General features: G+C 50.7%; 1 protein-coding gene across 4 annotated transcripts; it reads right to left on the bottom strand.

The window, feature by feature from the left end:
* Nucleotides 1–1535: 1535 nt before the first annotated feature.
* On the bottom strand, nucleotides 1536–23735 carry RNASEH1 (ribonuclease H1). Of its 4 annotated transcripts, none has more exons than XM_043604634.1 (9): nucleotides 23546–23733; nucleotides 22564–22679; nucleotides 19098–19256; nucleotides 17149–17248; nucleotides 16240–16294; nucleotides 15824–15908; nucleotides 14632–14756; nucleotides 12773–12891; nucleotides 1536–2595 (listed from the first exon to the last, which is right to left on the bottom strand). In XM_043604634.1, exons 1-8 carry the CDS (start codon nucleotides 23674–23676, stop codon nucleotides 12805–12807), a joined length of 858 nt encoding a protein of 285 aa, XP_043460569.1. In that variant the 5' UTR covers nucleotides 23677–23733; the 3' UTR covers nucleotides 1536–2595; nucleotides 12773–12804. The 4 variants fall into 4 exon arrangements, with proteins under 4 accessions (XP_043460569.1, XP_043460570.1, XP_043460568.1 ...); XM_043604635.1 differs by lacking the exon at nucleotides 1536–2595 and adding an exon at nucleotides 11908–12188; XM_043604633.1 differs by lacking the exon at nucleotides 1536–2595 and adding an exon at nucleotides 12245–12471 and having other exon boundaries at nucleotides 23546–23735.
* Nucleotides 23736–24153: the final 418 nt, after the last annotated feature.

Below are 24153 nucleotides of genomic sequence, written 5' to 3'. Positions count from 1 at the left end.
TCGTGGAAAATCAACTTTGGCCGGCGTGATAGATTCTCACGGGCCAAATATCTGGCAGTGCGGATCCCAGGACGTTGGCACGCGTGAGCTCCGTTAAGACGGGGAGGGGAACGTAACGCAGGGAAACCGGAGTAACACGTGACCGCCTTGGGTCGGGGAGGGGAGGACGGCGGGGAGGGGAGGACAGCGTCAGAGGGGGAGAGGGACCCAGAGGGAGGTGGGGAGGTGGGAAGGGGCAGGGAAGCCTGCAGGGTATGAGCCAATGGAAGGAGTTGGGGGAGGGGGGAGCCCAAACACCTGGAGGAAGCAGGGAGAACGGTCAGCACACGGCCTGGGGCGCTGGGTCCTGGACCTCGGGGCCTACAGTGCATCAGCTGGGGCAGCAGGAGGAGGCCCGGAGGGCGGCAGGGCCAGAGCGTGGGGACGCTCACGGCCACCTGGTGTGATGGGAGCCTGGGAGCCGGGCTTCTAGACGGAGAACCACCTGCAGGGCAGGCTAGACGGAAGCAAGGAAACCGGGGAGGCTACTGCAATCTTCCGAGTGACAGAGGTCGGGGCTTGGGTCAGGACCTAGTATGTGCGTGGTGGGAACGGTCAGGTTCTAGATTGGTTTTGCACGAAGGCCAACCAGAGCTGACGATGCAGGGATGTGAGGCACAGGCGCGGGGCGGTCAGGGGTATTCTGGGGCTGCAGCCTGAGAGCCTGTGAGGACGGAGTCGTGGCGGGTAGAGATGGAGGAGACCGTGGACTACGGACTGTGCGGATTTGGGGTGGGGGCAGAGCGGAGTCTGGGTCACACAGGCTGTGTCTGCGACATCTGTCAGAGGTCCGAGGGGAGACGCTGAAGAAACATCGGGCTGGAATCTGGGTAGAGCCCACTCCGGACACACTGCTGACCCTTGGTCCGCGTCTCGCAGGAGCGGGAGCAGGTGAACACCCGAGCCCACCCCGGAGGCTGCAGGCGGGAGGGTCCGGTTCCGAGCCGGCACCACCTCCCTGCTGTGGCCCCGGGGAGTCGCAGGACTCTGTTCTGCAGGTGTCTGGCTTCCTGTCCCTCCCGCCTCGCCTGGGCCCTGCTGTTTGTTCTTCGCCAGCTCCGGGGCTCCCCCCTGGCAACCCGAGCACCGCACCCAGGTCTGGCCCAAGTCCCTGCTTATCTGAGTGGCGCCAAACTAAAGGAGGAGCCGGGACATAAACTCAGGAAGTCCACATCCACTGTTGTTCCTTTTTTTTTTAAATTGCTTTTAATGTTTATTTTTGAGAGACACAGAGCACGAGCAGGGGAGGAGAGAGAGAGAGGGAGACATAGAATCCGAAGCAGGTTCCAGGCTCCAAGCTGTCAGCACAGAGAACATGAACAACAGGGGGCTTGAACCCACGCACCGCGAGATCATGACCTGAGCGGAAGTCGGGCGCTTAACCGACTGAGCCTCCCGGGCGCCCCTCCTCCCCGGGCGCCCTCCTCCCCCCCGGGCGCCCCTCAGCTTTATTGAGGCAGAGTTGACAAAATTATATGTAAACGTACAACATGATTTTTTAAAGACTTTATTCTTTTAGAGTTTTAGGTTCACAGCCAAGTTAGGAGGAAGGTAGATTGCCCCTAGAGCCCCGCGTCCCAGCCCCGCCCCCCCAGGGTCGATGTGTTACAACTGACGAAGGTAAACTGAGGCATCATCCCCCGGCGTCGAATTTGCGTAGGACTCACTCGTGGTCTCGCACGTTCTGGGGGTCTCCACAAATGGTAACCAAGTGCACCCAGCACTGCGGTATCATGAAGAGCACTCTGCGGCCCCAAAAATCCCGTGGGCTCCACCCACCCGTCCCTCCCTCTGCCCCCACCCCAACCCCTGGCCACCCCTGACCTTTTAACTGTGTCCACAGGTTTGCCTTTTCCAGAATGTCCTAGAGTTGTGATCATTCAGCACATAGCCTTTTCAGATTCGATTTTCACTCAGTAACGTGTATTTACGGTCCCTCCGAGTCTTTTCGTGACTTGATAATTGGTTACGGTTTAGCGAATATGGATGTTCCAGGGCGTTTGTCCAGTCACCCGGTTGCTTCCAGGGCTTGGCCATTACACACAGATCTACCAACATCCGTGTGCAGGTTCTGGGTGGACGTAAGTTTTCAACCCCTTGGGGTGAGTACCAAGGGCGTGACTGCCGGGTCGCGTGGTGAGAGTAGGTTTCGTTTTGTAAGAACCCGCCAAACCGTCTTCCCAAGTGGCCGCATGACCCTGCGTCCCCGGCCACGTGACCCTGCATCCTGGGCCTCGTGTCCTCACCAGCATCTGGTGCCGTCGGAGTTCGGGTTTGGGCCACTCTGGTACGTGTGCAGCGGCGTGGCGGCTGTAAACCGCTTGTCCCTGACGGTTTGTGCCATGGACCGGTTCTTCAGGTGCTTACCTGCCACCTGTGTATCTTCTTCGGTGAGGTCTCTGTCAAGGCCACCGATCCGTTTTCTGGGCGGGTTGGTTTGCTAATCCTGGAGTTTTGAGTCCTTTGTGTGTTCTGGAGAAGTCCTTTCTCAGAGGTGCCTCTTGCAGATACTCTCCCCAAGTCTGTGGCTTGTCTTCTCATTCTCTCGACAGTGTCCTTCAAGAACAGAAGTTTTTCATTTTAACAAGTACAGAGTATTAGTTCGTTCATGACTTGTGTCTTTGGTGTTGGATCTAAGAAGGCACCGCCACACCCAAGGGCACCTTGCTTTTCTGCTATGATATCTTCTAGAAGTTTTAGGGTTTTGTGTTTTACATTTAGATCTAGTATCCATTCTGAGTTAATTAAAAAAAAATTTTTTTTTAATGTTTAAGACAGAGCACGAGCGGAAGAGGGGAAGAGAGAGAGGGAGACACAGAATCCGAAGCAGGCTCCAGGCTCCGAGCTGTTAGCACAGAGCCCGACGCGGGGCTCAAACCCACAAACTGTGAGATCATGACCCGAGCCAAAGTTGGACGCTTCACCGACTGAGCCACCCAGGCGCCCCAATTCTGAGTTAATTTTTGTGAAGAGTGTCAGGTCTGGGTCTAGATTCGTTCTTTTGCGTGTGGATGCAGTTTTCTAGCAACATTTGTTGAAAAGACTATCTTCGCTCCATTGAGTTGTCTTTGCCCTTTCGTCAAAGACAAGGTGACTATACTTGTGTGGGTCTACTTTTGGCCAATGTGCTGATTTATACACACACTGTAAAATGATTATTACCATCAAGTTAATTAACACATCCATCACCTCCCAGGTAAACTTTTATTTGTACGTGTCCATGAACAATGCTTAAGATTTACTCTTAGCAGAGGTGCCTGGGTGGCTCAAGTCAGTTAAGCTTCTGACTTTGGCTCAGGTCATGATCTCACGGTTCATGAGTTCGAGCCCCACATCAGGCTCCGTGCTGGTAAGTGCAGAGCCTGTATGGGATGGTCTCTTTCTCCCTCTCTCTCTGCCCCTCCCCAATCATGTGTTTTTCTCTCTCAAAATTAAAAAAAGGATTTACTCTTAGCAAACTTCAAGTATACCGTACAATATTATCAACTATAGTCACATGCCATACCTGTTTCTTCTTCTGAAGTACCTTTAAAAAGGCTTGAATAAAGGTGTGGTATTTACTTTTTTTAGATGGAAAACCATCTAGATTTATAAAAAGATTTCCAACCTCTCCAGAAATCTCAAATGTAAGTTAGAGCAAGGAGTCTGGTAAAGGGCCTTGGCAAAGATGAAAAAGTATCTACAGAAAAGGTATGGGGAGACTTAATATTAGTGCGGGTACAGACTTACGGATACTTTTTATGAAAAATGCAAAGGCTTCTGAAAAGCAGTATGGATACACACACACACACACACACACACACGTACATTTGACCCAGAGTGGCCTCCTCTCTCTGGGGATCACAGAACAAGTAGGGAAGTGCCTTCCCAACCTCTCGGTCAACCCATACAGTAGACGAGATTACGACGGGCCCCGTCACGACAATTTTCCAGAGGAACTGTTCCCCTGCCCTCACTGCAGACAAGGATAAAGAGTCATTCACCGCAAGGCCCTGGGTGAGGCCCAGCAAATTCACTGTGACAAACAGGGAGCCCCACACAGATGCCCTTCTGAGGGTGGGTCACCAACACAGCCCTAGGGAAAGGCATGGGTCATGCTGAATGGTGACAATGTGGTGGCCAAGGAGTTATAATCCAATGACCCAAGAATCGTTTTCAGAGCCTTTATCAAAAAACCATAAAGGATGTGCTTCTTGGGGGTAATACGGGAGGAAGAGCCATATAACCTTGAAAACTCTGTTTTCGTTTCAATTTCTCTTTTTACGCTTCATTCTCTTAACACCCAACAATCTCAAGGCGGGACTTGCGCATCACACTTTAACAAACACACAAAAACAAAAGGAACCGCTCTCACTGCGGGATGTGACAGACATGGGGAGACCGGGGAGCCCTCTGCTCCGAGGGGGAGGGCAGGCCTGCAGGGTCGGGAAGTTTCTGCGGGAGAATTCCCTTCCTAACAAGTGAAACTCCTTGAGCAGTCTTCTGTCCTTACAGAGGCCCACCGCCTTCCGTAACTTTTTTCCAGGTCAAGTGAGCTTCTTCGGGAAAGAAAAGAACGATTCAACAACAATGAGGGAGTGATTAGAGACGAATCAGCACACGTAAAACCTTAAGAAAGCCCCCAAGGGGCACCTGGCTGGCTCTGCATTTCCGCCCAGGCCAAAGTCTCAAAGTCTCACAGTTAGCGTTGGGCTCCGTGCTGACGGCAGGGAGCCTGTTTGGGCTTCCCCGCCTCCCTCTTTCTCTGCCCCACCCCCACTCGCCGTGTATCTCTCTCTCTCAAAATAATAAAACATTTAAAAAGAAGAAAGGAGGGGCTCCTGGTGGCTCAGTCGGTTGAGGGTCTGACTTCGGCTCAGGTCGTGATCTCATGGCTCTTGAGTTCAAGCCCCACATCGGGCTCTGTGCTGACAGCTCAGAACCTGGAGCCTGTTCCAGATTCTGTGTCTCCCTCTCTCTCTGACCGTCCCCTGTTCATGCTCTTTCTCTGTCTCAACAATAAATAAACGTCAAAAAAAGGAAAAAAAGAAAAAGAAAAAAGGAAAGCACCGAGAATTTGTTTTTAATTAAAAACTGAAGATCATTTACAGTTCTAGAACACACCACCACCGAGACCGGTCGCTACACTCCATCCCACGTGCTCAGGGCCTGGCTGGCGGTGCCGTCACCCGCACCAGCAGACGCCGTGCTAGGTTCCGGCTGACACGGAGGCTGCGTCGGGCCTCGAGCCGCTCCACCCAGAGATGGTGGGAAGCAGGCCTTGGAGACAGGCGCACCAGACACGGCAGAGGGGGTCCCCAGGAGTGTCCTGGGCGGCCCTCTCAGCAGCACGATGCCCTCGGGACGGAGCCTGGAGCCGCTGGACGGTGCACTGGTCATGAGGGGACTGCAGTGAGGTCATACGTGTTAGGAGCGCATGTGCCTACAGAAGACTCAGAGGGAGAAGGGAGCTGTGCGCTGACCCGACTTGTGCCTCGAAGGCCTCTGCTGACACAATGCGGTGGGGACAGGTCCCGGGCACCGCTAACGTTGGTCCGGCTCACAGCCAGCGGGTCCCCAGGCCCGGTCCTCCAGGCCTGACCACGATCGCTTCCGTCTGCCTCAAGACAGGGGTTTCTCGTGTTGCTCGAGCATTTAAAGCAAAAAATGAGGGCGCCTGGGCGGCCCAGTCAGCTGAGGCCATGAGCTCCTGAAAGGGCGGGCCTATGCCAGCCGACTCCATCTTGTTCTGTGTCCTTCACCTTGACCACACCTCCTCCCCTTGAGTAAACCCTCCCTCACCTGCCTAAAAGGACTCGGACCCTTCCCCAGGACCCTTCCCCAGCCAATCGGCTGAGGCCATAGCCATTACCTCACCAACTGCCCCCAGGCCCCAATAAAACCTTTGTCCTTTTGAAGCTCGCTCTCTTTCCCTGGTATCTCACCGCTGCGTCGGTGCAGGTAGGGGATTGAGCTCGAGCTAGCTCGAATAAAGGCTCTTTGCTTTTGCATCGGACTCGGCTCCCTAGTGGTCTTTGGGGATCACGAATTCTGGGCATAACACTCCCGGTCTGGTTCATGAGCTCGAGCCCCACGCACAGAGCCCGTTGCAGATCTTCTGTCCCTTCCTCTCTCTGTCTCTTCCCGGCTCATGCTGTCTCTTTCGAAAATAAACAAAACATAAAATAAGAACAAAAAAAACGAAGGTCACCAGCAGAGGTCCGGACACCAGAGCAGGCCTCGCTGCTTATCACCCGCTGGCTTTGAAAACGCAGAACAAGCACTTGCTGGAAGACACAGATCTCACGGGTCTCTTCTCGCAGTTTTCGGAGAGTCTGTCTGAATACCTTTAAGCACAGCAATCAGTTCATAGGGCCTGGCACAGAGAAGGAAGTCCCAGCCAGTGTCGAGATTCCTAAATCTAAATAACTAGACATTCTTCTAGTTTAAAAAAAAAACCACAGACCAAATATGGGAGTAATCATCTCCTCTCTCTACAGTCCTATTTCTCGACTTTTATTTTTGGTTTCCTAGGCTTCAGCAAAACAACGTGGTCGCTACCAACTTACATTCGGAGAACCCGTCACCGAACAGAGCAGGGCTGCCTCACCGACACCCACCGAGCGGAGAATCTCCGAAGAATCACGCGCCCTGGCTCACGTGGCGCAGTCATGCTGTCCGCACGGTAAGCAGAGGAGAGGTAGCCACCGAGGGGTAGAGGACTGGGCCTCACGTTCCTTTCCTCCCCAGGAGGGGAGACTGGCCTTCAGCAGACCTCCGTGGCTGGGGACCCCACTCAGGCGGCCGGACAGAACGCCGCCGGCTGGGGGCTCCACCGTTGACTTCTCACGATCCCAGCAGAGGCCACGTCCAAGATCAAGGTGTCAGTGATCTGCCTTCCGGGGAGGGCTCTCGTCCTGGCTTTGCTGTGTCCTCAAGCCGCCTTTCCTCTTTCCTCAGTGGCCAGGGCAGGCAGGAAGTGAGCTCGTTAACCTGAATTACTTCCGCACAGGCCCCATCTGTATATACCAGCCACACTGGGGGTCAGGGCTTCAACATACGAACTTGGGGGACACAGTCCATCGCAGCTATGACTCAAGTAAGGTGGCCTCTGGGTTTTAAAATTAGGTTAAAGCAGGATTTGTACGTCAAGGAGACCCTCTGCGGAGGTGCTGGATGCTTAGTTCGGACACCTGCTGTGGCGGAGCGGCGAGAGTCCGACCGACCCGTCACAGAGAACGGGCTGTTCCCGAGCAGCTCTCCCGTCCCGTTCCGGAACTACCAGGATGTGAGCATTAAGAGACATCTGGAAATGGAGACCAAGGTCTTTCTAAGACACGTGACCTAAGGCCCCAGGCTCGCCCGTCGGGACAGATCCCACTGGGACCGACGTGTGGCTTCACGGCGCCGGTTCACCACCACGCAGGCTGCCCACCCGGGACCGGCTCTCCGGATTTGTTTCGTTTCGCCCACATCCCATGAGCCTGTCCTGAAAGAAGGCAGAGATCCTCTCGGTTTTCTCGACCCCCAGCAATGGAGCCGCCTCGTCGCTCTGGCGTAGAAGACACGGGGACGCTCCAACAGCCTCTGTCTGCAAAGCATCAGGAGCACATTTTGAGAGCAGCAGCAGCTTTTGAAAAGCTGGTATCTTCCACGACACGGCGCCCCGCCTGGTCTACGCGGCAGTCCCTCACGGCACGGCGCCCCGCCTGGTCTACGCGGCAGCCCTCAAATGTCTCCGGGAGCTGACAAAGCGGACAGAACCACGACTCTCTGGAGCTGTAATGAGGCAGCTGCACGTTAGGCAACCCCAAGAAGGAACGTGCTTCCCGAAGGCGTCCTGTTCCCCTTCTCACTGAAAGCGGCCGGGCCTCCTCCTACCTGGAGCTCCACGCACGTTCGGCTCCGCACGGACGGTACGTGCACTTGTGCAAACTGCCCAGCAGCCTGGAAGGTCTGGGAGGCACGATCTCTCGCCTCTGTACTTCCAATCCTGGGCCCATGAAGAGGCGCCGCCCCATTAAAGCAAAATCAGACGTTCGGGGGCGGAGCAGGGCAGTGGCGGCAGCGAGGGCGCTGTGGGATCTTCCCGAGTCTTCACCCGAAACAGAACCGCGGACCTAACAGAACGAGGTGAGCAGAAGCACCGGCGGGGACGCGGAGCGAACCGGAACTCTCCCGCCCTGCTGGTGGGAAAGTCGAATGGCCAGAGGGGTCAGCTGGCGTTCCTTGAAGTCGAGCACCCACTGCCCTGTGGCCCAGCTGTTCCACTTAGAGAAATCAGAGGACGTGCTCGCAGAAGGACTGGCCCGTCGGTGCTCAGGCAGCTCGCTCCACAACAGCCCAAACGGAGGGGACAGCCTCGAACGGGAGGATGGGCGCACGGACTGGGACATGCCTACAAGGGGCACCACCTAGCAGTGAAGGGAAGCCAACTACTGGTACCCACGTGGGCGGGGGGGAGGGGCACGCAAAATAATCACACCGAGGAAAAGAAACTCCTGCCACAGATAGTTTATGTTGCATGACTCTATTTATACAAAATCCCAAAGAACACAAATTAGTCTACAGCGACGAAAAGCAAACGGAAGGTCTCCGGGGGATGGGGTCAAAGAGGGAAGGATCACAGAGGGGCGGGGGGGGGGGGGGGGGATGACAGGCAGTCCTGGTGAGAGGTTCCCAGGTGAGTCCACAGCCCACTTTACCTTCACACCATTTGCTGCCTGTCGATCACACCGCCACAAAGCCGCTAAAAAGCACAGTGGTGTGGGGACTCCACAAAGCCAACGTGCGGCAGTGAAGGGCACGGCCCGCCCAGCACAGCCCGCACACCCACGGGGAAAAGCACAGCGAGGCCACTGGGTCCTGACGGGCCCTTGAAAGGACAACCCCAAAGGAAACGGCGGGTGTCCACTGCAAAGCATGGTGGGCCGGCCTGAGGCCGGTGGCCGGAGCAGGGCGGCTGTCCTCCCCCAGTGGTGACGGGTGCAAGGGACCCGCTTCAAGAAGGTCGGAGGGCTGGAGCCGTGGAGCCCGAGATCCACCACAGCCGAGCCGGCAGGGACCCGTGTTGTGGGGACACAGCCAGCAGCGCAGCACAGGGACAAGAGACAGGAAGGAGAGGGACCCAATGCAAGCGGGGCAGGGCCAGAGCCGGGAGAGTGCTGGGAGCCAGCCGCCACATTTTTAGCATTACTCAAGATTCAACAGGGCAGAGAGCTCTGTGGAGTGAGAACAACGACCTGAACTAAATGTTTAGGAAAACGAGCGACAGGAAAGTGTCGAACCCACGCAGAGCTGTTCTCAGAAAAAAGAAAAGGAAAATAAAAGCCTGCTGACAGCGAGAGCACTCCAGACAGACACCACACAGGTCCAAATGTGCGGCTCCAGAGCCTCAAACGACGAGATCCAAGATGGGAGGGTGGTGGCAAATCAGTGCTAGAAAATACCAGAAATAAGGTGACAGAGCTCAAGAAAACTAGAAAGACAAGTACTTTCAGAAATGAGAATCGAGAGCAAATGAAGACAGTAAGTAATGCCTTCAGAGACAGGACGTCACCAGGAGGACAACTTTTAATTGAAAAACAAAGGAAACTTAAAACATAAATGAGATTCAAGAAAAAGAGGAAAAGACCAAGGATGGCTAAACCAGATGTTCCCATACCCAGAACAAGGTCCCCCACCCCCAAAGCAAACCAAGAAAAACAGAACTCTAAGCCACAGTTCAAGGCAAGCTTCCTGAAGTAGCAGATTTGGAAATATACGCGCCAAGAGCTCACCATATTCCTGCAAATTCTGACCGCGGGCAACCGACGCGGGACACGGGGACACAGTCTGACACAGTAAGGACTGGAGAGACAAGAACAAGAAACCCACGCCTTGGACAGACATCTAGGCAAAGAGCACATGACTTATAAGAAGGAACGTAAGACTCGTTAGACTTTTCATGCTGGAAGAAAACAAAATCGGTAGTTTAGATACTCAAGGAAAGAAAATGTGAGCCAAGGATTTCTATCCTACTGCTTTCAAGCATAAAGCAAACAAACAAAGTTCAACGTGGGGAGCTCAGGGAATTTGGTTTCCAAGAGGACACTGACCAAACACTGGTTGTGTGGCCATGAAATGCACAGGAGGGAAACCAGAGGAGGGCAAGAGGGGGAGATCTTCTCAAGTAATGGCCGGCAACGTACACCCAGCACTGTTTTCGCTATAATACACGTTAGTGTTCGTATCCACACACTGCATGTTCAAGTGGAAAAAAGCAAGCTGGTAATTAAGGAATATCTATCCCAGGATCCTCAGTGTAGAAGGAGACACAGACATAACATACAAGAGTTAAGTACTCTGAAATCCTGAGTTTCTACTGAGAATATCAACACGAACTCAAATATTTTATCTTTAAAATATGTGTACGTGCATGTTTTAGAATTCTGTTCCCTGAAAAGGCCTCGAGGCAAAGACCAACCCCACAGCAATGAGCACCTGAAATACCTTTTTTGCCAGGGGCACCCAGCTGTCTCAGTCAGCAAAGCAGGCAACTCTTGATCTTGGGGTCATGAGTTCAAACCCCATATTGGGTGTGGACATTCCTTACCTTGAAAGAAAGAAAGGGAGGGAGGGAGAGAGGGAGAAAGAAAGAAGGGAGGGAAAGAGAGAGAGAAAGAAAAAAAGGAAGGGAGGGAGGGAAAGAAGGAGAGAAAGAAAGAAAGGGAGGGAGGGAGAGAGAAAGAGAGAGAGAGAGAAAGAGAGGAAGGGAGGGAAAGAAAGAGAGGGGAGGGGAGGGGTGGGGAGGGGAGATTCTTAGAGGAACAGCCAATTCCAGATCTGGAGGAGGAAATGTACAGATGGGTCTTGAGTCCCCACACAGCAGACAGCAATGGAGCAGATGGCTGGGGCACATACACACGTGGTCTGTGTGTGAGCATGCCAGGGCACGTGGACTGTGCACGAGTGTGCCTGTGGTCTATACGTGTAAACGGGTGTGGTCAGTGCATATGTGTGTACACACGAATATCCAAAGAAATCAAGAGCCAACCGGAAGAACCTCCCTCCTACAGGCCAAAGAAGCTACCATGTGGGTTCAATAAAGATAAAAACCGCAATGACCTGAAACCTATCAAGCAGGCATAAGTACACAAGCTCACGACACACGTTACGAAAACATATAAATAAAAAACCTTGATTGATCGGTCGCCCTCTAAAGACGACAGACCAATCATCTTTGCATGTCTGCTGACTTCCCTAAATGAACGCCACCACGGCATAACCAGATAGGCGACAGGAAGCATCTTGTGAAACCACTCCAGCCGGTAACTATGGGCAACATCCCAGAGTGTCACCACTTTGGAGCCCGAACGACGAGTGGATCCGGACACTGAGCACCGGCAGCTGCCAAATCAAGAAGGCGACCGCAGCCTGCAGCTGCAAGTGACCGCGCGCGACCATCTACCGTTTGCTGAACATGTGGAACCCGATCCTGATCAAGCCTCTGGGTCCCGCTGCCAACTTGCAGGAAATTCAGAAGACAAAAGAAAATGCCAGACTGTGCCGGAAGAGTGTATATGGAGAAATCTAGACCGTGGGAAACGACAGGACAAGTGGCCAAGGTTCCTCAACGGGTAAACCTTGTGAGGATCCCAATAAATGGCAGGGGAACCTGTAAATTAAAGAAACTTAAGAAATCTCAAGTTAAAAAAAAAAGTACACAAGGCCGAATTACCATAAAGAAACACAAGCAAGTCATTTCTGTAAAAGTCAGGATTAATTTTGGAGGGAGGGAGGGGCTGTGATTGGAGAACGTGGAGAGCCTTTCTGGGGTGTCCAGCAAAGTTCTAGTTCTCGCCTGGGAATTAGCCTTACAGTAATAATTCAAGAAGCTATACATTTGTGTCATTTTCTGTAGGTTTTTATGATAAAACAAAGTAGTAAACAAATAAAGGTAAAAGTAAACAATTATATCAAACTTTAACCTGCACAGTGCTTTTAAGAAAAACAGCCAAAGTGGGGCGCCTGGGTGGCTCAGTCGGTTAAGCGTCCAACTTTGGCTCAGGTCATGATCTCACGGCTTGTGGGTTCGAGCCCCGCGTCGGGCTCTGTGCTGACAGCTCAGAGCCTGGAGCCTCCTTCGGATTCTGTGTCTCCCTCTCTCTGCCCCTTCCCCAGCTCACAGTCTGTCTCTCAAAAATAAACAAACGTTAAAAAAATTAAAACAAAAAAAACAGCCAAAGAAATTTTAAAAGGTTTATTTATGCATTTTGCTGTGTAAGTAACTGCTCCCATCAGTGGTCAAGCAGCCAGGACTACGGATGTGCAGGCCTGCCTTGCGCACACGTGCCCGTGCAGGTAAGACCCAGTCCGCTCTCTCTGCACCGAGGTGTGGGCCCAGCCCTGACTTGCTCTACTCCACAGAGAGGTACAAGCCAACCAGAATATTCTGAGACTGAATCCTGCCAACTGTAAGGTAAATAAACACTTTTAGAATACTTCCAGACTTCCTGTCTGCATTTTAAAACCACTGCTGTATTCATGCCTTATTAAATCAAGTCCTAAAATTTCTGTCCAGATGGTCATAAAACTAATGAGAACAGTCTCCAACCCAATAGAGCATAACGCTGAAATCTCAAATAATGCTCAAATCTCAAATTTGTTCAATGTATTATACATGTAACCACAGGGAATCACAGAATGACCTTCTGATGTACTTTCTGATTTATTTTTCACACCGGTAAGGAAAGGTAAGAAAAGAGTCACTCACGGAAGCTTTTCCAAGAATTAAAATCACTTCGTTCAGTCTTCAGATTGCTTAGCTCCTTCTCTTGCTAATCTGTCAGCTTCTTCATTGCCTATAAATCCCGAATGGCCAGGAACATGCATCTGTTAAATAAATTTTGTTTCTTTTATCTTCACTGGTTTTTTACATAAGCAATACACGAGTACACCCTTACTGTAAAAAACGCAACTGTTCCCAGTGGCCAGAGTGGGACAGGACTCACCCCCCCACCCCGACACAGTTCGACAGCACAGCCTGCCTGCCCAGGGCACCTGTGCAATGCAGGCATTGGCAACAATCCCATTCTCATTCTCCACAAACTTGATTTTCCTGTTTGTATTGCTTTCTTTCCCCACTGAATGATGGAACTGGGAGGGCTTTCCCGGCAAAACACATGTATGTACAGACACACAAATACGTATCCAATGCACGTACTTTACTGTCTTTAAATGCTGTCCGAAAGAAGGGATGTACGTATATAACCACTGTTCACATCTAAATGGCTGAAAGGCAAATTTAAACCCCAGTTCACCAAACTGCTCCCAGTGGTCCTGGGGAGGGACGACAGGGTAGGGTTCAGACAATGCTTGTCGTTCAACGTGCTCTGTATTGCTTGAACAGATAGTTTTAATAAAAACTATTTATTATAATGTTTATTTTTTTATTTGTAGTTTTTATTTTTGAGAGACAGAGACAGCATGAGGGGGAGAGGGGCAGAGAGGGAGAGAGACCCAGAATATGAAGCAGGCTCTGGGCTTTGAGCTGTCAGCACAGAGCCCGACACGGGGCTCGCGGGGCTCGAACTCACACGCTGTGAGATGGCGACCTGAGCCGAAGTCGGACACTCAACCAACCAACTGAACCACCCAGGTGCCCCTAAAAACTACTTATTATAAGAAAAACATTTCCAGGGGCGCCTGGGTGGCTCAGTCAGTTAAGCGTCTGACTTCAGCTCAGGTCATGAAATCGCAGCTTGTGAGTTCGAGCCCCGCGCTGGGCTCTGTGCTGACAGCTCAGAGCCTGGAGCCTGCCTCAGATTCTGTGTCTCCCCCTCTATCTGCCCCGTCCCTGCTCATGCTCTGTGTCTGTCTCTCGATAGTAAGTAAATATTAAAAAAAAAAAAAAAAAAAAATTAAAAAAAAAAAGAAAAACATTTCCATGTTGGAAAAGAAGTCATTTTACTAAAGTCTTATCACGCTTTACTTTTTAATTTTTTTTTTCAATGTTTATTTATTTTTGGGACAGAGAGAGACAAAGCATGAACGGGGGAGGGGCAGAGAGAGAGGGAGACACAGATCGGAAACAGGCTCCAGGCTCTGAGCCATCAGCCCAGAGCCCGACGCGGGGCTCGAACTCACGGACCGCGAGATCGTGACCTGGCTGAAGTCGGACGCTTAACCGACTGCGCCACCCAGGTGCCCCACGCTTTACTTTTTAAAAATTCCTCATAAATTAGTTTTATCTTGACGTTACGGCTGATTCCCAAGACACCAACAGTGACTGTCACAAGTCACTTTAACAGTGGGAGGGGAGGAGAGGGAGCCCAGGCCAGGCACTAGTAAGCACCGCAAAGACAACAGAAAGAATACGGAACATCCGTCTGTAACGCTGCCTGAAGAGTGTGGTCTACACACAATCATACCAAGAATGAGCAGTGTTACTTCTGTGATGATCGAGAGTCAAATGTGTTCCAATGTCGAATATGCGCTATGATGTTAATTTCGTGCAAAGTTATTTTACCTCTCAAGTCGTTACATCACTTACAGAAACCACTGATCTCTCAGTTAACTTAGAACATTTGGTCCTGACGGCCAGGTGACAGCACCGGCTCGGAGCACACTCACCCACTGGATGTCCATGCCGTGGGTCAGCTGCTCCAGCGCCACAAAGTCCTCCTTGTTGATCACGTCTTTCCCCGTGCTCGTTTTCCACCCGTTCTTCTTCCAACCTTGAACCCAGTTAGTGATCCCTGTAAGAAGTACACGCTCTCGTCAAGTAAGCTCCGCGAGCTCCAAAGTCCCGGTCTCTGCTCCTCCCCCAGACTTCCCTCCTTCACCCGCCCACTCTTCCGCCTGTAACGGTTAAACTAGTGTAGGGCTAACGTGTAGCTTGAGAAATAACAGCTTTGTTCTGACACTGAAGGTTAAGAGATAACAGCCTTGCTTTACTCTTGTAAATTATGCTTCATACTCTTGTAAATTAGGCTTCGCCAATTAAGGAAACAAAAGTTCAAAGAAAAGAGCGTCAGAGGCAGGGTCAGGAGGATCCACTGGTTGCGACTTAACGGCTGAAAGTCTAAAATGATCACCTCATCTGGGGTGTTTCTAACTCATCTGGGAACTGTTTCCCTGTTCTGTTCCCAGGTGATGATAAAACGATGTGATCGGCTATAAAAACTCTGTACCCCGGCTGTTGGAGGCCACACGCTGATCAAGAGTGTTGGTCCCGATCGGTCGGCCTTGCCTCTCATGGCAATAAACTTTGTTGTGACTGTCACTGGTACCCTCAGCATTGTTTCAGGAGTCGTGCGGATGCAAGAAGCCCAGCGTGTGCAACTGCCACTTGCCCGCACGGGCTGTCCTCTGGCCCGGGGCACAGGCCTGGCACGCTCCCCTGCTCAGCCCAACGCTCAGACTTGTGCTGACCCACAGCTCCCAGCCTAAGAGGCCACCTTCTCCGCCTCCCCAGGCCCCCACCCGTGTCCTGAACACGGAATTTCCCGAAAGAGCTGTCAGCACGGCCCCCTGAAAGGTACTTATGCTGTTTACACTCTAAGGACCACGAGAGCAGGGGCACACCGACCCCACTGCCCTGTGCTCGGTGCCTGACAAACACCTTGACTGTGGGGCACACAGCGGAGCAGCAGAACTGGGCTCCAGAACCTCCCCTTTTTCTTGATCTCTGACAAACCAAACGTGGTCCCCACCAGCCATTTGCATTCTGCCCCGATGCAATCCCTCCTACGGGAGAAGGGAATACCATTTCTCTTTGTGCTTACTAGGACAACACCAGAAGCAGCGAAAGGTAAAAGCTTACCATTTATAGTAAACATACTGTCCGTATACAGAACCAGCTTCTTGATGTTCTGAGCCTTCGCCTGCTCGATGGCTTTGCAGGCTGCCTTGAAGAAAGCAGTCAGTCAGCACACTACAGAAACTGTTCAACGCTCAACTTCACTAACGCTCAAAATCACTCGCCACTTTAACAGTCTTTCTCTTTCTGTGCTAAGTGTAAGGGGTATACTCTTTCTATGAAATCATGCTACACATACAGCTATTTGCACGTTTTTGTGAAAGCACTTCTAGGACTTTTCTGGGAAATCCCTACCCATTGCAGTTGTATCTAACCACAAACTGAGTTTCTTCTGGACTCTGAGTATCTTACACACACAGCGTGTATGCAGCTCACCGCCACGATGGACTGAACACTTGGTGGGAAATGTGACGACTTACATGAATTTCTGCTCTTTGGTTCGTCTGCCGCCCGGGAAGCCTAATGCCTAAGTTCCTGGTTTCAAAACGATACAAAGGAAGATGAAGTTAATTCTCAAAGTGATTCCATAAGCCTCTCAATGGAGGATAGGCTTGTATATATTTTTTTGACATATCAAAGCATCAAACAAAGGAATGTTAGCCGACAGTACTAACATTTTATGGAAAAGCATCACGGGATGGTCTAGTAAAGAATCCTGGGCCAGAAGTCAAAAGCAAAGTTTTATTTCTGGCCCTAAAATACATTAGTGCATGGTCTCAGATGAACACTAAGCCCAGACACTCAGTGCAACCCAAGTTCGCCACCTCTTACAGGGTTCAAAGCTAAAGTGGGATACCAAGGGGAAAGAACTCAGTAGACCACAGATCAAGAGAAATGTCAAGCCTTATGATCACCGAACAGTTTATCTTACATTATGCCTAACACTGCTGCGGGTACCTGTGAATGACCACACCTGGCATCATCCCGACTCTGCGCCTTGTGGAAAACGGGAGGTCACCTCTGAGCCCCCAGGTCTTCGGAAGAGTCATGGGGACGCGCGGGGTTCCAAGTCTGGCGACCTGCCCCTGGGACATCCTTGCCAAAACCACCCCACAGGAGACCTGTGACTCGCCGAGCGGGGGCAGGGAGGTCATTTGGGTATAAGAGGTTGTCAGCGAGACACAGAGACGCGTCAGGACTCAGAGCCAAGAAAGGAAGGCTGAGGCCTCTGTCTTGAGCAACAAAGCTGTCAGTGTCAGCACCAGCCGAAGCTCGTCATTCCATCACCTCCGCCAAAGCCGCGCGCCAGGTGGTCACGCCCCGGGTCGTTCCCTCACAAGTGTTGGGCCAAGATTCACTCAGATTTGAAGGCTTTTTTGTTTACTCACAAAGGATGGCCCGGTCCCCAGTAAACACCAATTCCCGCACGTGCCCTCCTGCGCCCGTTACTGGAGCAGCAGCCGTCAGTGTAGACAACGACAAAGTCTCCTGGAAGAGGGAATTCAGTGAGTGCCACTGGATCAAGAGCACTAAAACTGAGGATCTATTTCACAAACTCACTGAGCTAGCGTCCACAGGCTAAACTGCGAGGGTATTGTTCGATGCGGTCAGTACTTTCTGTCCAGGAAAACATGATCAGTTCCTGCCCTGGCCGCTAGAAGGTCTAGTCCTCTGATAAACGTTAGTCTAATTTTTTTTCTTAGTATATTTGCCTCAAGGAAACTATGGTCTTTATTCTTTCCACCGGGACAGAGGGTCTGATCAACATACCAGTGCTGTAAGGAAGACGGCAGAAAAGGACTGACGTGAGGCCACTCTAGGGCCCCAGATGTGACCAGAACACGCTCAGCAGGGCGGTAGGAGGGGTTGAGTTGGCAGGTCTTAAAAAGCAGGGCCATGGGAGCAAACAGAGGCCTGGCTCTATGAGCTGTTTGTCAAAAGGACTGCAGGCCAGACAAGGCAGAGAGGGAGGGAAGAAGAGGGAAGGTGTTAAGTGATAGAACAGCGCGCTCCCGACCAGAGCGGGGCCAGGAGTGTGGGGGAACGTGGGTGCCGGGCGAGGATCCCGGGGGCTGGGAGTGTGGGGGGAGCGTGGGTGTCGGGCGAGGATCCCTGGCTCAACTGAATTTGGCACTCACAACATGACTACCTTCCTGGTCACCGAACTGTTTCAAATGAGAGTACCCATCAGGCACTGTGCCAGGTGCCACCGTACCTTAAGCCACCGTTAGTACCTTAGAAATGGCCATCGCTCAATCACTCCACAGATACACCTGTGACTACTGCTGGCAAACAACCCAATCAAGAACGTTTGGTCTTTTTACCTAACTGCAAACTTGATTTACACGGTTTTGTTTTTTTCAAGGTAGGCTCCATACCCAACGTGATGCTTGAACTCACAACCCTAGGTCAAGAACCACATGCTCTACCGACTGAGCCAGCCAGCCGCTCCGATTTATACATTTGTGATACAGGTTAACAAAACATTTTCTACTGGTTTTCCTTGAATTAAATTATGAGATGGCTTATTCTTGGAGAAAACTTGGAACCACAAATACAGTGATTTATATAAAAATGCTACTTATTCCTATTTTCTGTTCATACGTCTAAAAAACAAAAAGGTGCTTTGTATGCCATAAGTCACTAAACATAAACTGGTCCCTGGAGTTAGAGGTAGAGGACAAGGTGAGATCATTTATGTTTTGCAAAGGCTAAACGTCCACAGTAAAGATACTGGTGCTGAAAGAGCTCTGTGCAGGCCCTTTCTTATGTGAAGAAGCTGAAGCCTTTGCACTTTCTCGTGTGACCTGAAAGCCTGTGTGCACAGAGAATACTGATATTTCAAAAGATTATAATGTTTTTCATTTGTAGGCCACATAACGCTTTTCTAATGAAAGTCCAAAGTCTTAGTAATTCTGCAGTTTGATCAACTCTAAAAGAGTAACCGTAGATTTTTAGATAATCTTTTCAGATAAGAGTGAAGGTGGTGGCGCCTGGGTGGCTCAGGCGGTTGGGCATCCGACTTCGGCTCAGGTCGTGATCTCACAGTCTTTGAGTTCAAGTCCCGCGTCACCCTCTGTGCTGACAGCTCAGAGCCTGGAGCCTGCTTCGGATTCTACGTCCCTCTCTCGCTCTGCCCCTCCCCCACTCACGTTCTGTCTCTCTCTCTCTCTCTCTCTCTCCCTCTCTTTCAAGAATAAACATTAAAAAAAAACCTTTTCTTAAAGAATAAAGATGGTAAACATTAGCTCAAATTTCCCCCATTAAGTGGGAATAGTTTTTACACCTATTTTCATGATTATTACATAGAATATTTAAAAATCCAAGAAAAATATACCCATGTAAGAAAAAGTGTCTTTGCTAACTGAAGGCACCGATTCTGTGTTCTGTTTCACGTGCTTCACACACGGTTCTGCATTTTCATCTCGGTCCAATGGCTCACGGACTCGCTTGTTTGTTTTCACTTGTGATTCTTGTACATGTTCATTTTTCTCTCCTGAAAGATAGAGTCTACTCAAAAACCAGGAAAAAGGGAACACACATAAAATGCTTAAGAATCCAGAAATTCAGTAAGTTCTGTATTATCACCGAATCAGACTTAAACACCCTCTATACGTAGCCCTATAAAGAGGAACTGACTTCAGGCAGTCCACACCATCTCAGATTTTGATGGCCTGTGAAATGACTCTGAATTTTCCACGAAAAGCTTGGTAAGGGCGATCTGAAGGCAGGAGCAACATTTCTAGTGTAATAGCAATCTGGTTTTGACAGAGACAGTAGATACCAAAGGTTCTGCATCCTACGGGGATGGCAGGCAGTGTCAAAGTCTGAGGGACTCTCTCCCCAGACAAAGAAAACAAGGCCTTAACTTTTGTATGTAAGATCAGTGGCGTCCATGGTTCCACACTTACCCCCTACTGTAGACACTCTGACTCCGTCAAGGCCTCCAAGAAAGGTAAGCGGGCATGGGTAACCCGACCTCACATAAACAGATAACGGGACACACTGAGAAAGGGAACAGAAACAAACAGCAGAAGGGACTGAATTCCTCCAGGGCAGTAGCTGCAGGATTTTCTTTCAGGGGAAGGTGAAGTCGGGATCAACCCCGAAGGGATTCTCGTACTCTCTCACGTTATGTGGGAGCACCTTCTCCTACATTATCATTTTACGGAGCGGGAACAGGGCCACAGAAGGAGCAGCTGACTCTATCTCCAAAACAACAACTAGGCCCAACACTACAGAGTTCACTTTAAGCTCTAAACCCCTAAACCAGGGATGGAGAAATGGAGCTCAAATATTGACTGAACACCTACCACATAGGTCCACCAGTCAGGAACAGTTTCCTCAATTTTAAAACACATTAGAATTTTGGGGTGTTCAAAAAAGAAAACCCTGTTAACATCCAAGCCAGGATGTCCTGCCTGGAGTAGCTTCTCCACCCACACCTGTCGGAAGGCCGCGAAGGTTATCTAGGCAAAATCTGAGTGAAGTCACCATATAGAGTAACGTTTGGTATTTCCACTCTGCTACATTTGTGTAACCCTGTATGTACCTTAAAAATATACCTCTAGGTACTTTATACACGTAAACCCCAAAACACAAGTACAGGTCAAAGGGTAATCTTGCAGAATTTTAATACTGCTCTAAACATCGATTTTATTTATAGGAAAAGAGGGTTAAGTTGACATGAAAGTTTTTACTTTTTAAGGTTTTTTTTTTAAAGGTTTATTTATTTTGAGAGAGAAAGAGAGCACAAGAGGGGGAGAGAGAGGGGGAGAGGGAGGAGGAGAGGGAGGAGGAGAGGGAGGGGGAGAGGGAGGGGGAGAGGGGGAGACAGAGAGAATCCCAAGCAGGTTCCCCATTATCAGCACGGAGACTGATGTGGGGCTTGAACACACAAACCATGAGATCATGACCTGAGCTGAAGTAAAGAGCCAGACACGCTGACTGAGGCACCCAGGTGCCCCTGGCATGAAAGTTTTTAAAGGATAAGACTGAAGGAAAAAGAGGCCACGTCAGATAATTTTTTCCTTCACAAAACTGTGTTTTTTTGAGTAAGTTAACCCCAAATCATCTTACAGAAATCGCAGTAACTGGCAAATAGCTCAAAAATCCCAAAATAAAAATATAGGTCACACTAAGGGAAAAATTGGGAAAGAGGCTAACGCTTTTGCTTTGCTACAATTTTTGAACACCAAAAATGTTAAATCTCAATTTACATACATCAGTCACTAACTAGGAAGTCTCTGTAAACTTCTAAGAAAGGTGACTCCTAGATATAAAGAAATACCTTTCCCTAGGACTTAGAGTATTTAATGAACAGAAACATATCGGAAAACTGAAGTCTGAATAAATTGCTAATTGGTTAAAACAAAAAAGCAGTGAAAAGGAAGTGTTAAGAACACAACTAAGACATGGGGTGCCTGGGTGGCTCAGTCGGTTGAGCCCAGGTTGATTTCAGCCCAGGTCATGATCTCGCGGTCCGCGAGTTCGAGCCCCGCGTCAGGCTCTGTGCTGACAGCTCAGAGCCTGGTGCCCATTTCAGATTCTGCATCTCCCTCTCTCTCTGACCCTCCCCTATTCATGCTCTGTCTCTCTCCGTCTCAAAAATAAATAAACATAAAAAAAATTAAAAAAAAAAAAGAACACAACTAAGACAAGAGCCATACTTCTGAATTTGGAATAGGACACAGTCTGCATCTGGGCTGCCAGTGGGATTATAACAATGATCACAACACCTAACACTAGGGGCGCCTGGTGGCTCAGTGGGTTCAGTGTCCGACTCCTGGTTTCAGCTCAGGTCATGATCTCACAGTTCATGAGTTCAAGCCCTGCGTCAGCCTCTGCGCTGACAGTGTGGAGCCCACTTGGGATTCTCCCTCTCTCCGTCTTGCTCTCTCTCTCCTCCACTTCTCAAAAATAAATAAATAAATAAACTTAAAAAAAGTCTGTTGAGTAAAGCTAATGAAACACCACTTTTTCAAAGTCGGTTAAGGTATATAGTTTACCCCTGAACAACCTGGGGGGGTTTAACACCCTGCGCAGTCGAGAATCTGAGTATAACCATTGACTCCCCAAACACTTAACTACTATTGATAGCCTACTGTTAGCCGAAGTCTTACTGGTAATGTAAATAATCAATTCACACATATTTTGTATATGTCTTATATATCGTATTCTTAAAATAGAATAAGCTAGACAAGAGAAAATGTTATTAAGGAAAATGTAACAAATAAACCTATGTAATAAATACAACCAAGTCCACACATAAGCTGACCCACGTGGTTCAAACACATGTTGTTCATGGGTTAACTATATTTTTAAAATTTTGTGCTATAAGGCAGTCACCCTTAGTCCTGCACACCTGGTGTTCCTTATACTGGGAATTACGCTTCAATTAACTAACTGTACTTTCTGCACTACGTGAAACTGGGGGAAATTCTGATCATGTGACTGTCCTACACAAAAAGGACACACCATACAGGTGCATGCACTGAGACAACCTACGCTCACCACTTTAAAACTGTAGCCCATTCAATTCAATAACAGAACAAGTATTTTTTTAAAGAGAAAATTAAGTACAGTGAGGACACTGAATGGAGCAGGAGACTGGTGTCCTGGCCTGTTTCTAACTCAGGTACTAACAGAACTCCCTAAGGTAAACTGCCTTCCGCCTGTCTCCTTGTCTGCAAGATGGAAACAAATGATCCATATCTGCCTATGAAGGCAGCTACACAGATCAAGTGACGCTGGGCCGTGCAAGGCTTTGATGAAACGCCACCACGATGAGAGCGGCTGACTACCTTCTGGTCCATCCGGGCTTGCAGGCTTTCGGACAAAGGCCCAGGCCTCCTCCTCGGTGGCAAACTTCTTAAATCTGGCAGCAGGAAACCGGTCCACCTGGGCTCTACATTCGCTCCTGGAACAGAGTGCAATGTTACCTCCTTCCTCCCTTACTCATCCTCTAGCGGATTCTGAGGTTAGGAATAGCGTGACAAAATCCGCCAGCTCCGTGGGGGCAAACCATGTGTAGCCTTCTTTCCCGTCCAACACCTCACCCTGTAGTGCTGCGTCCCAGCCAGACGGCACACCAGTCAGGAATAGTTTCCTCAATCTCAAAACACATTAGAATTCTGGGGTGTTCGAAAAAGAAAACCCTGTTAACATTTCATTACAGCAAAAAGGTGAGCCTCTGAGCTGCTTCTACCTCAGTAGCACCGCTGCACAGGTAAACAACTGCGGGCACGGACACACACGGATAATAAACCTTGGTATCCTACGGCGGGGCGAGTCCTGGCCTGGAATCCGAACACCTGCATGCAAGTCCTACCGCATCACTTACTAGCCCCATGAGTTTCCTGACCACGGGAACGACACCTGAAAATAATAAACTCACCCACCTAAAGGGTTGTTACAGGGACCTAAAATATCAGCTTATAAGAACTGCTCTTTTTAAAGACACGGGGAAGATTCGATTAGGTACCTTCAGAGTTCCGCTACGTGTAACCACTTGGAAACAAAAAGGAAGGAATAAGCGGAGAGCCCTGGTCACCTTACACTATACGTGGCATCTCTGACAATGCCAACAGACATGGAACGTAAGTCGGAGCCTCCGGCCGGGACCTGCGAGCCGACGCCGGCGGAGACGGGCCCGGGGCTCCCACCGCGCGGCCGGCGGCGGGCCCCCCCGCGCTGCACCCCAGGCCGAGGGCCGCGAGCTCCGCGTGACAGCCCGACTCCCAGCCGCGCGGTTGCCGGGGGCGCGACTCGGGGCCGCCCACTCACCAGGTCAGGAAGACCCCGGCCTTGCGGCCCCTCTTCACGGCATAGAACATGCCGAGGCCGCTGCAGCCGCGGGCGCTGCAGCGCACGGCGGCCAAAACGACTCGGCGCGCAACGGACAGTAACCGGGTCATCACTCACTGCCAGCCATCGCCGAACTTGTTAGCTCCGCGCCTGGCGCTGTCGTCACACACACTCAGCTTCCGGCGGCGGCGCGGGGAGATGACGCGCGTCCCCGCAGAGCCGCAGACGAGGGGCGGGGCCTAGGGGCCTAGCGCCTGGGCTTTTCCGGATCAACTTCTGGCGTCAGACAGTCGGACGTGGGCGGTCCGGGAGGGGTGGGGCCTACGGAGGTGGATGGGGACTAGGGCGGTGTGGGCTGGGAGTACAATGTGAGGAGCCCAGCAGCGTCTGGGCGGTGTGGGCCGTGCCGTCTGGGGGGCGGAGTCTAGGGCGGTACCGCGTGGGGGGCGGGGTCTGGGCTGTGTGTGCGCTGCGGTACGGCGTGAGGGGCGGGGTCTAGGGCGGTACCGAGTAAGAAGCTGGGTCTGGGCGGTGTGTGCATTTTGGTACCGCGTACGGGCGGGGTCTAGGCGGTGTGGGCAGAGCGG

This window comes from Prionailurus bengalensis, chromosome A3 (assembly GCF_016509475.1).
Source record: "Prionailurus bengalensis isolate Pbe53 chromosome A3, Fcat_Pben_1.1_paternal_pri, whole genome shotgun sequence".
Taxonomy (NCBI): domain Eukaryota; kingdom Metazoa; phylum Chordata; class Mammalia; order Carnivora; family Felidae; genus Prionailurus; species Prionailurus bengalensis.
The sequence above is the reverse complement of the archived record's forward strand: the minus strand, read 5'-3'. Positions and strand labels throughout refer to the sequence as shown.